At 50.1% G+C, this 11,380-nt stretch overlaps 1 protein-coding gene across 3 annotated transcripts in view; it reads right to left on the bottom strand.

Annotated features, from left to right (window-relative positions):
- Positions 1–205: 205 nt before the first annotated feature.
- Positions 206–11,380, bottom strand: part of Crcp (CGRP receptor component) — a 50,541-nt gene continuing 39,366 nt past the window's right edge. For all 3 annotated transcript variants that reach the window (XM_063233509.1, XM_063233508.1, NM_001172933.1), the window contains 2 exon segments: positions 7,463–7,520; positions 206–1,585 (listed from right to left, as the gene is read on the bottom strand). In XM_063233509.1, the coding sequence (XP_063089579.1) occupies positions 1,442–1,585; positions 7,463–7,520 (202 nt within the window). In that variant the 3' untranslated portion in view covers positions 206–1,441.

Raw genomic sequence — 11,380 nt, 5'->3', positions numbered from 1 at the left:
TCCCAAATTAGGGTTTTTTTTTTTTGTTTTTTTTTTTTTTCAGATTATAGTAGTTTATTTTTTTCCCACCTCCATTTTATTTCAAGGGGAAAAAGAAAAAATAAAAAACTGAAAATTTCAAAACACGTCCATCAGGGTAGGTCCCAAACATTGAAACAAATTTTTTAAAAAATTAGAATGTCAACTTTTTTTTAAAAAGCAGACGTTTTAGCTTTTAAGTCAGATGTCCTTTTATTTCTCAATCTATGATAATGCAAATTCTTCAAAGAAAAAGCAAAAGTTGACAACAGCTGGAAGCAATTGCTCACTGTGTAAGCCTTAAATCCATCAAGAGAAACCATCTAATACATTTTTAATGAGGTTAAAATCCGTTCACACCTCACACTTGAGAGAGATTTAACCCTAACCTGCAGCGCTGACACTGCCTCTAGAGACTTCAGCTATTCTGTAAAGTCAGCGACAGAGGTCAACTGTGTAGGGAGGTGGCTTGAAATAAACTGGGATTCACAAGGGGACTAGAAGTTACTCAAGGCCCAGAAATTTTAGGCCAAAATGCACACCAATGGGAGGATCAGTATTCACCGGTGTTTCCCTCCCCAAACAGGAAGCAGTGATTGCAGATGGTCGCCCACATGCCTGCAAGTTCTAAACTTTGGGAAGCCTGACTAGGTCTTCATGCAGTAATTAGTGTTTTCAATTCAAAACAGATGCAGCCTTGTAACAGCAAACACAAATTAGTTGCTCTTGGGTTTCCTGCTCTGTTCATGAAAGAACAGCCTAATGATGCCCTTCAAAGAGGCAAATGATTTTGCTTATGCAGTGAGCCTTCCATGGTCTGTGCCACCTTCTGCCCAACCAGGGGCTGGCTCAGGACAGGAAATGGGGCGCTCTGGAAGCCCCGGTGTGCTTGATGCAGCAGTCCTGCGGTCTGGAGAGCCAGTGGTGAACACCTAGGACCAGTCAGTGAGTCCATAGGCAAGGCCTGGCGGCAGCCTGGCCATACCTGGCCTCCGCTCATCTGCATTTCCATGGCCACTGTCAGGAAATTCCTTCAGGCTCACCCTAACCTCCAGCAACACCAGACACTCTGGGTGCTGAGCTTTTAACCAGGCTTTCATACTCGTGCTGCCTGGAGCTCCAGGAAAGCAGATGAAGGCAGTCACGATGCAGCTCACCAGGGCCACGCGTCTGAGTACACACAGGGCTCCCGCGTGTGGCAAAGGCCAGTCACTGTCTTCCCTCCAGCACCCCGCCCCTTCACCTCAGTCTGGCTTCACTGTGTTTCTTCTCCAGGTCTAACTGTCTCTATTCACTTTATTTCTGTGGTTTCTCCCAACTAACCATGAAAGCAGGCAGTTGGGATTGAGGCGGGGAAGCAAACAAACAATCCTTTGAATGGTCCAGAGGCGGCTGGACCCTCTACACCCACTGCCCGGGCTCCCTAGGCCGGGCCCTCCTCCTCCATAGCCTCGGTGCTGGCCATCTGCTCCACCTCTGGCTCGGCAGGCAGGATGTGTGTGACGGTGTGGAGAAGCGCTTCGATCTGCTCCTCTTCCGTGAACCGCTCTTCCGTCTCCTCCACCATCTGTGTGAGGAAAGACCACGCTGCTATTACCAGACACATGCTTCTGCCCAGCCTGCCCCGCCCGGCTGGAGGTCAGTGCCGGGGTCCCCAGGTCCTCTCCACCCAGGTGCCCCACTGTGCTGGGCCGACATGAATGCTCACAACGGGAACGAGGAGGAAAGAAAACCCTGACTTTCCTATCGCTACCCACATCCATACCAAGAGGCAGTTGCTGTAATACACAAAGAGAAGTCACCTCCAGGTGGTGAAGTCCCACGCTATACTCTCTGGAGTTCATGGCACACATCCACCATTCGGTACCAAATGGCTCACAGCTTCCTTCTCAGTTTGGCCATCCCAACTGCTCGCGGGCACTCCTCAGGGGCCTCGCGGGTCTGGAGTGGCACCCCTGCTCATCACAAAGCAAGGCACACAACTCGAATTCCAAGCCTGGCCGCCCAAATCTACAGCCCAGTATTGAACACAAACCTATTGCAGTTCAGATCCCAAATGCACCCCTGGGCAGAGCACCCCGGGCACTACGGGGAGGACATCCAACCATTGGAAGGTAAGTCATCAGTCAGGGCTGCGGCCAGGCTCCTTGAAACACGGCACACAATCTGAACCACACTGAACGCAGGGCACAGCAATCTGTGGGACTGGCCTACAGTGGCCACCCAGAGTCACACATGGGGACGAGTGTAAACATCTGTCTGCATGCTGAAGACCCAAGGGTCCATGCAAAGGCTGGAGCCATGGCACTGTCCCATTGTGTCCACACCAGAAGGACTGAGATGGAGACGAAGGGTCTTGTGCCTGGAGGTCAACCTGGAAGCTGCAAAATCAGCCCTGGCAGCCAGAAGCCAGCATCCAAGGCAGAGATGAAGGCAGAGCTTCTCCCAAGAGAATGGCGAAAACTGCTCCAAGGAAAATCAGCCGCAAGGAAGCTCTTCCTGAAATCCTGCCCTCCCATCCTCCTTTTATACGGTTCCAACATCAAGCCTCCTTCAAGTGGGCTTCCTATGCCCAAAGAATAATGATTCAACTCAGCTGAGTGTCCCCACTCCATCTGACCATCAAGTAACCACCACAGTGGGGCTAGTGTGCCCTTAGAGGGGACCCTGACCCCTGTATTTGCTTCCTAGCTGCCATAGGGAACCATAGACCGAAACCACCAAAACTATGAGCCAAAAATACAGCTCTCCTCCTCCGTAAGGTGATCCTCTCAGGTCTTCTGCCCGAGCAATGGGAAGCTGGCCAGGCACTCCACACGGCCTTGGTTTTCCCGAGGATGCAGAGTGCCACCCTACACAGGCCCTCCTAAGGTCTGCTTTCTGACATGAGACAGAGACTGGAATATAAAAGACACCCTCAGTCATAGGCCAGTTTTTTCAGCCTTCCTTCTAAGCACAGCATGGCCAATCACCTTTTTAAAAGCCACATGCAGGCAGCCAAGTTAGTTAACCTTGTTCACATTTCCCACAGCATCTCAAATTGGGCACTGGTACCAGATGCACTTCCAGACATAAAATCCTGGCAGATTTAAGTAAAGCAAGGACTGCCAGGGATGGAGGCGTTCACTCGGGAGGCTGAGGCAGGAGGACCACCACAGGTCCCAGGTTAGTTTTGGCTACACAGTGAATTCCAGGCCAACTTAAATTATATATGAGACTATCTTGAAAAAAAATTTTTTTTGTCTTTTTCCTTTTTATCGGTACTGGGGATCGAACTCACGACTGCCTGCTTGCAAGGCAGGTGCTTATGCCACTGAGCTAAATCCCCAGCCCCCCCAAAAAAATTTTTTACAGGCTTACAATGTTGGAAAACACCTCAATCTGATGACCTCATGCTACAGACAATACATCTGTCTTAACCCAACTCGGCTGAAAACTGGTTCCACAACCAGAGAAGCCTTCAGTACCCAGACACAGAATACCCTAAGTAAATCAAGGGGTCTTGCTGCCCAACACAGCAGCCCCTTTCTACAGTCAGTGGCTTAGTAAACTGCAACTGTTTTATCATCAGGAAACAACATTCATAAAGTACATTTCAAAAATCAAACGTACAAATCAGGACCTATAGGGCTGGGGATATAGCTCAGTGGTATAAGTGCCTGCCTGACAAATGCAAGGTCGTAAGTTTGATTCCTGGTTACCCCCCACCTCCGCCAAATCAGGGCCTATAAAAGCAGTAAGCTCATGCAGACTGCCCCTAAAGAATAAAGAACAAGAGAACTACCCAATTTCATTCTTTGGTCCACAGAAAAAAAAGAATGTCTCCAAATTTAGAATCATCAGTATACACAGCTAGTACACAAGGCTGGTGCAGAGCTCCACAGTCTGTGTACTTTGGGGCAGCACTGGGGATGGCTTTGCACGTACTCAGCAAGTGCCCCACTACTGAGCCACACCCCAGCCTGAGTGTCCAGCATCTGAGGCCCCCTTGGGGTCACTGCCATTAGGGCTACTCCAGCCCTGCACACAGAAAGCCAGGACAAAGACACCTGAATATGCAGAAGCTCGGTGCTGGGTGTCAGCAGGTGGGGCCAAGGTGTCTGATACTGGATGCCAGCTCCTGCGAGGACACCAGCCCTTCTTGTTCCACTGCATACTCCTGAGGAGAGGCTATACTTTTCCAGAAGCCAAAGGCCATGCCCTGCATCTTGGACACACTGTGGCTTGTGTCAAGCAATAGGCTCAGGTAACCATGGACTCTCTCCACCCCCACAGTACACAAATGTAGGCAAACATTTTATCACTGAGATGTATCACTAGCTCTTTTGTCTTTTTTTGAGATAGGGTCTCCTCCACGTTGCCCTTGAACCCACTATGTAAACTCAGGCTGGCCTCAAACTTAAGTGCTGGGGCTACAGGCGTGTGCCCCCATGCCAGATTTTTATTTTGTCTTGAGATAGAATCTCATACAATTGCTTAGGCTGGCTTCTAATTGCAATCCTCCTGCTTCAGCTTTCTGAGTAACTGAGATTATATAGGCATGCACCACTATACTAAGCTCTGAAACTTTCTGAGCACTGACGTGACACCTCAGGTGGGAAACTCTACATCTGATTGTATGACAGGTTCGAGCCAAGATGCAAGCACACTGAAAGCACTGCATGAAATTTCCTTCTGTCCATGTGTACAAGGTACATATTAAACAGAAAGAAATTCTGTGAGACTTTGGCCCCATCCCTCCCAAACACAAATATTCCAAAAAAATCGGAAACCCTAAACACAGTGGTCCGAGCATCCAGAATAAGGGATCCTCAGCCTGCAGCCCTGGCGATCCCGTGCAGCTATCTGTCCCACAGCAGTTCACTTAACCTTTCTGTTTTGTTTTGGCTGCACTGGGGATTGAACCCAGCACCTTCCCACTGAGCTACATTCTCGGCCCATTTTTGAGACAAACTCGTGCCAAGTTGCTCAGGCTGGGCATACCTGTGCTCCTGCCTCAGCCCCCCAGGGTGCTGACTGAGATCACAGATGTGTGCACGGTGTCTTCACTTCTTCGCTCTGAACTTCCTCTATTGTGAAATGAAGGCACAGCCTACTGTGGGCACCAACCAGGAAGATGTGACGCTGTTTTGTAAGCCAGCCCTCAAGACTTCAAAGCCACTGAGTCACTAACGGGCCTCCAGGGGAGTGCTGCTTAGGACAGTGGCTGTGAGGTGGCTGGGATCAGTGCCTTGGCTACAGGGCATAGAGCTTGAAACCCTTTCACGTGAGCCCATGGTGGTGGGGGCAGGGTCCCGTGGCCACCCAGTTTCCTGCAGCCTCAGCTGGCGGGCAGGCACAGTTCATGGCAGAGGTTTTGGGAAGCTCAGCCTACGAGATGCCTGGGCCCGGGCTGCACACTGACACGCATGGACAGTGGGCCTGCTTCTGCGGGCTGGGGAACACGTGGGGAGAGTCTCAGACCAGCTGTGGGAAGCCTTCGCTTCTTCTCCTCCATGCTGAGCTTGGTAAAGAACCTGCCACCTCTGTAGCCAAATCCCAGGGAGGGGGATCTGGTGCTACTGCTAAGAAGCAACCATTTGTGCCAGGGCTGCCTGCTCTGTGGAGGGAGCAATCCAGATGCCGTTATTGTTGCCCTCTTGCCAGGTATGGCTTACAACGGTAGCCCCCAGATTCCTGGGGTTTGGCCACAGAGCCCCCAGACCCAGACTGAGCTGTGCTGCTCACATCCTGGGCTCTGCAGATGCCTCTGTGAAGCTCAGCTTCCATCATCATATGAGCTGCCCAATAAATTGTTGTAGGGAGCGGCGTGACAGCCCCATTGCTGCCTCCTCGCCTCTCTCCCCTATGGGCACATAATGCACCTGCCTACATTACCCATAATCCTCTCCTGCTCATGTCACATACCCAGACGTGAAGATGACCCATCAGAAACCACCCCGTAGCCTCTTCCTGTCCCACCAGCCCGCCCTTGGCCCATAAAAGCTGCAACCTCTTCCTGAATAAACGAGACTTGATTGGACTCCTCAACTTGTCTCCATCTCTCTTTGTCCCCCCCCCTCGTTCTTTATCATCCCAGTTCCTCCTCCAGATACACCCCACGGATTGATCTGTGGGCCAGATCAAATTGTGTCACTGCTCTCTGCCTCTCCATGAACCCTGCCTGGCACTGAAGGCCACAGGATGCGACCAGGGGAGAATGGGAAGGCTCGGAAAAGCCCTGGCCAGCCACTCGCCGATCCTTTAGGCGACGGAAGAGTGAACCCAAGTCCTTTCACCCTTCACCAGGGTGAATACATCTGAAGTGACACAGATGAGGCCTCTTGGACTGAGGACCCCTGATAGCCGAGCAATGCAAGCAACGCTAGCGTTCTACAGACTGCAGCGAGATTATACTGTCCTCCTGTCTCCCCTCGCCATCTGTCCCTCAGCCTGGGAACATGTGTTGCTGATTAGAGCTGGAGAAGCCATGACATGTGATCTTTAACCCAAGGGAAGAGATTGGTTTTTAGCTGTTTTGTTTGCTTTTTCTCTCCTGTAAGTTAAATCAACAGTCTAAAGCATAAGAATAATAGGAGACAAAAAGAGGGCTCTCTATTTAGCCGCAAGGCCAGTTCCCCTAGAAAGACACCCTTCATGGAAGGAATTTTTCTAATCTAATTTGTGTATATTCTGAAGGACAGAAACAATGAAGGAAATGAATGCTTTAGGCAAAGTTTAAATACTACCCTTGAAAAAACTTTCATTAAGAAGCTCAAGATTAGAGGTATTTCTGGCCATTCTCTTCCATGCTTTTCTAAAGGAATTTGACAGAGCCAAGTATGTCTACACTGACTTTGGAAACTTTGGAAACTGCTTTCTTCTTGTCCCATCAGTTCTCTAGACTGGAGTTGGATAAGCCGTTCTCTGCCTGGGTGGTGGAGGACCTGCCCTGGGAGCCCACAGGGCAGCGACCTGCATGTCCCCTCACACAGGGAAGGCAGTCCCTGTGTCTTGGAGCCAGTGCTGGAGGAGCTCTCAAAGGCAGGGAGGGAAGCACAACAGCTGGGTTCACAAAGGATGTGGAAACCAGTGCTATGCAGGAAAGTCGGGAGGGAGCGAGAGATGGGCCTGAGCTGAAGGAAAGGAAGGGTGCTGAGGTTCAGGCCAGGGCAGGAGGTGAGCAAGCAGAGCTCTTGGGAGAGCAAGAGGAACCAAGCGGAGCTGTCTGGGAGCAGGACAGTGTCTTAGGACAGCTGTCAGTGGCACCCCTGTAGGGAGGTAATGCCAGGGCTAGTGCATTGGAGGAGAGGAGCCACCAAGTCCCATGGGAGAGACTCACGACACTCACATCCTCTCCCTTTTCCTCTCCCTGTCCCCCTGCCCCTGCCTGATGGGTCGCAGACAGCTCCTCCACTGACCACAGCCCGGGCCCCACACATCGGCCGGCCAGCCCCCCACTCACCAGCTGGATCTCCACGGCAGTCATTGGCCTGTGGTTCAGCAGCTGCAGCTTCTCAGCTCTGCCAAAGACAAACATAAAGTGTGTAGACTGGAGTTAGCGCAGATCACGAGTCTCAACCAAGCTGAACTTGAAAAATATTTTGTCAGATTAAAAAACAAAAAGGAACAACCACTGTGATGTGGCCTTCAGTTTCTTCAACTGCAAAACGAGAGAGGGGAAGAGGAGAGCAAAGACTAGAGCCTCCTGCCCTAGACAGCACCAGCAAGGACGACCCCTGTGGAGCAGAGATGGGATGCAGTGACAGAGGAGATGAGGCACTTTTTTGTTTGCTCATTTGATTTGGGTTTTGACAGGGTCTTGCTGTGTAATTCAGACTCGGCTAGAATTCACAGCGATCTCCCTGCCTCAGCCTTCTGAGTGTTGGAATTACAATGGTGCACCATCATGCCTGGTTGAGATGCAGTTTTAAAAATATGTTTGACGTCATAATTTTATTGTGAATATGTGAATAAAATGTTTTAATGCAATTTAAAGTAACAATAAAATCATCTTGGTTGGTCAATCATTACTTAAAAATGGCTGAGAATCCCTTTCATGAAAATGAAGTGCTAACTTGCAGCAAACAAAATGAGGCCCATCAAAGGGCAGAGGTTAGAGCACACTTAGAAAGGTCAGTTCTCGGCCCTCTAAGAGCTCACAGCCAGGCTGGGGAAGGAGAACAAACATGTGCTGATTTCTACCGTGCAAGAGTTTAAGTCACCATTAGACATAACAATTATCTGTCACAGGAAATACATAGCTCATTGCTGCACAGATGACTGGGCTTCAAAGGGAAGGGAACGACTTTAGTTACTACCTTCATGCAAACAGCAACGTACACATTTCCTTTTCAGCCTCTCTGGAGCTCCAGATCCATCTTTATTTCCAACTCATTTAACTCAGCTTATAGAAATTCTGGACAAAAGGCAGAAGAAGCCACAGTGGCCAACTGCCACCTGACTGAGAAGCAGTAGGGCTACCCGGGGGGGGGGGGCTGAGCCTCACTCTACCACCTGGAGGACAGCAGAGCACAGCTCCAGGGGCTGCAAGGGGGGAACCTTACATCTGCAGTGGCAGTGGCTACCACTTATGGTTTGTTTCTTGTGTGGCAAGCACATTTAAGCCCCAGATTTAACTGACACTGAGACAGTAAATAATCAGTGCAAAGTTACAGAAACAGTAAAAGCGGGACCGTCACCAAAGCTCATGTGCTTGGCTAGATTGGTGTCATACAGCTGTAAGCCCAGCACTGTGAGGCTAAGGCAGGAGGACCATGAATTTGAGCCCAGTCTGGGGAACATACCGAAATTCTGTCAAAAAAACAAAAAAGGGCCAGGGGTGTGGCTCAGTGTGAAGGCCCTGGGTTTGACTGGCTGCACAGGGGCTGGGAGGGGACCTCATGCTTTTAACCGTTGGCTTCCAGCAGAAACACAGCAACAGATGCAAGTGTCCCCACACCAGTTCTCCAGAAATGACTGCTGTCACTAAGTCAGGACAGCCAAGCTCTACACATAATCCTCCATACACTCGGCTCTAGACTCGGAGACTTCACAGAGACAGCCCTTGCCCTGGACCCTGAAGGATTTTCTAGGCAGACCAGGAACAACACAGCAAATAGCCAGAGAACAGTACGAGAGGTGGGCACTGAGAGGCTGCCAGGGGCACCACAGCACTGACAGGAAGAGACTGGTGTCACTTCTGGGAGAACTGAAGAGAGGGAGGAACCACCAGAATACTTGCTGGGAGAGACATGAAGGACGCCAGGATAGTGCCCATGTGAAAGGGCTCTGTCCACGCAGGGAGAGGCCACAGGCCCTGACACCTGCCCAGGCAGGGTGTGGGCAAGGCAGGGCAGAGGGAGGGACCAACAGAACCCAGTTGTCATGGTCTTCGGAAGAAATGCACTAAGCTGAGTCTGTAGAGCTTTCCTAACAATCGTGAAGAGGCCATCTATCCAAAAGCTCATGGAGCCTGAGTTGTAGTTTGATCTAGAACTAAGAAAAGGATCACAGCAAGACTGATGTACAAGGAGTTCCAGGAGAGCATGGAGTGGGCGTCACAGTCCTGAGCGCAGGTGCTGAGGAAGTGAAAACCCAGGAAGGCGCACAGAGAGCCGTGTGTGCAGGCCAGGAGAAAAGGGAGCACAAGGGGGGGGGGGAGCGCACCAGGGAAACCAGGAGAGCTTCTGGACAGAGGGATCTTAACGGGCCGACCGCAGGCTAGAGGAAAGAGTGGGCTCACTACACACAAGTTACTGGATTCACAACAGAGCAGCCCCTGGAGGCTCCTGGGTGACAGCCAGCTGCCAGGAGTGAGCAACAGGGAAGGACAGCTGTGTTGCAGGCTAAGGAAAGAAGGCTGCCACCATGGAAGCCAGCGAGGAGAGGCGGCTAAGATCTCAGAAGTGGAGTCCTGAGGCTCAGACAAAGGGGCTCGGAGCCCACCGCCACCATGGAAGGGTGCAGAAGAACAAGTAAGGCACAAGGGGAACATGTTCACCCAGACGGTGGCTCACAGCACAAGCGAAGCTGCCTGAGAGGCCAGGCAGGACCTCAGGCCCAACTGCTGCCAGGAATGGGATAGGCGGGGAGGGGTCACACTGGCAGGCGACGCTGAGTGCTCATTAGAGGTGTGAAGTCCAAACTGTGCTCAAGACAAAATGAGATGGTTTTGCTTTTTAACCACCGTCATCCAACACTATGACTGAACAACAAAGGCAGAAACAGAGCCAGATGCAGGCCAAGCAGAGAACCAAGAAACCAAGCGGAGAACCAAGAAGCCAAACTCTTCCTGTGAGCCAGGCAGGGCATGGGCCAGGAGACAAGGAGAGCCCTCACCCCCATAAGCAGTGGATTTGGAGGAACACAGACTGAAATGACAGCTACTGAGGTTAAAAAACAAAGACTTAATGCTTGTACTGTTTCATTGACTGTAGGCCTAAAGACGGTAGTCGGACAACCCTTATAACCTCAAAAACCCAAAATGTGCTTATTACAACTTGTTCTCTTCCTGTAAAACTTTGTAATTGTCAGTTAAGTTACAACCTTGTAACATACCCACCATGCAACCCCTCCCTGCCTCCCTGGTTCCTGTGACTGCCTGTTCCACCTCCCAGGTTCCTACAAAACTAAACCTTCTATGGAGACAAACTGATCCTAAGACCCCTCCTCTTGCAGCTTGCTACTGTATAATTCCCTGCAGCCCCTGGATCGGGGCACACTTTTCTCACTGCTTTTCTGGGACCGTGTTGTTGCTGAGCTCAGCTAATGAAGTGCTTTTTTAAAAATTTTTTTGGGGGCTGGGGATTTAGCTCAGTGGCATATGTACCTGCCTTGCAAGCAGGCGGTCATGAGTTCAATCCCTGGTACCGATAAAAACAAAAATGAAAAAAAAAATTTTTTTTGGAGTTTGTCATTTTTCTGCCCATATCAACAACAATATGCAATATAGCAACTGTGGGGGTACATTTTTTCTGTCTTGTTTTTGAAATACAATATTGTTCTGTTTTGTTTCCATTTTATTGTTTTGTTTTATTCCCTTTAAAATAAATCTATAATAAAATTTTAAAAAAGTAAAGAACAGGGCTGGAGAAAAGGTGCTGGGATAAGCACACTGCCTACCTAATGCCACACACAGGGGCCTTGGTTCATCATCAGTCATTACTCAGCCGGGCCCAGAGCTACCAGAAACGTTCCTACAGCCACAAACAGGGTCCTGAAGTCTTTTAGCAAAAAAAAAAAAAAAAAAAAAAAAAAAACCACAACCATTCTTAAAACAAAAACAAAAACCAATTCTGGCTCAAAGCAACCACACAAAGAGTCTGCCCTGTGCCTCAGAGCAGAAGCATGGGGTGGGCAGAGTTCCCATCTCTACGCCTGG

The sequence above is a fragment of the Cavia porcellus genome, unplaced genomic scaffold (genome assembly GCF_034190915.1).
Source record: "Cavia porcellus strain 051 isolate PalLab524CR breed Dunkin Hartley unplaced genomic scaffold, mCavPor4.1 scaffold_23, whole genome shotgun sequence".
Taxonomy (NCBI): Eukaryota; Metazoa; Chordata; class Mammalia; order Rodentia; family Caviidae; genus Cavia; species Cavia porcellus.
This window is presented reverse-complemented; position numbering and strand designations above follow the sequence as displayed.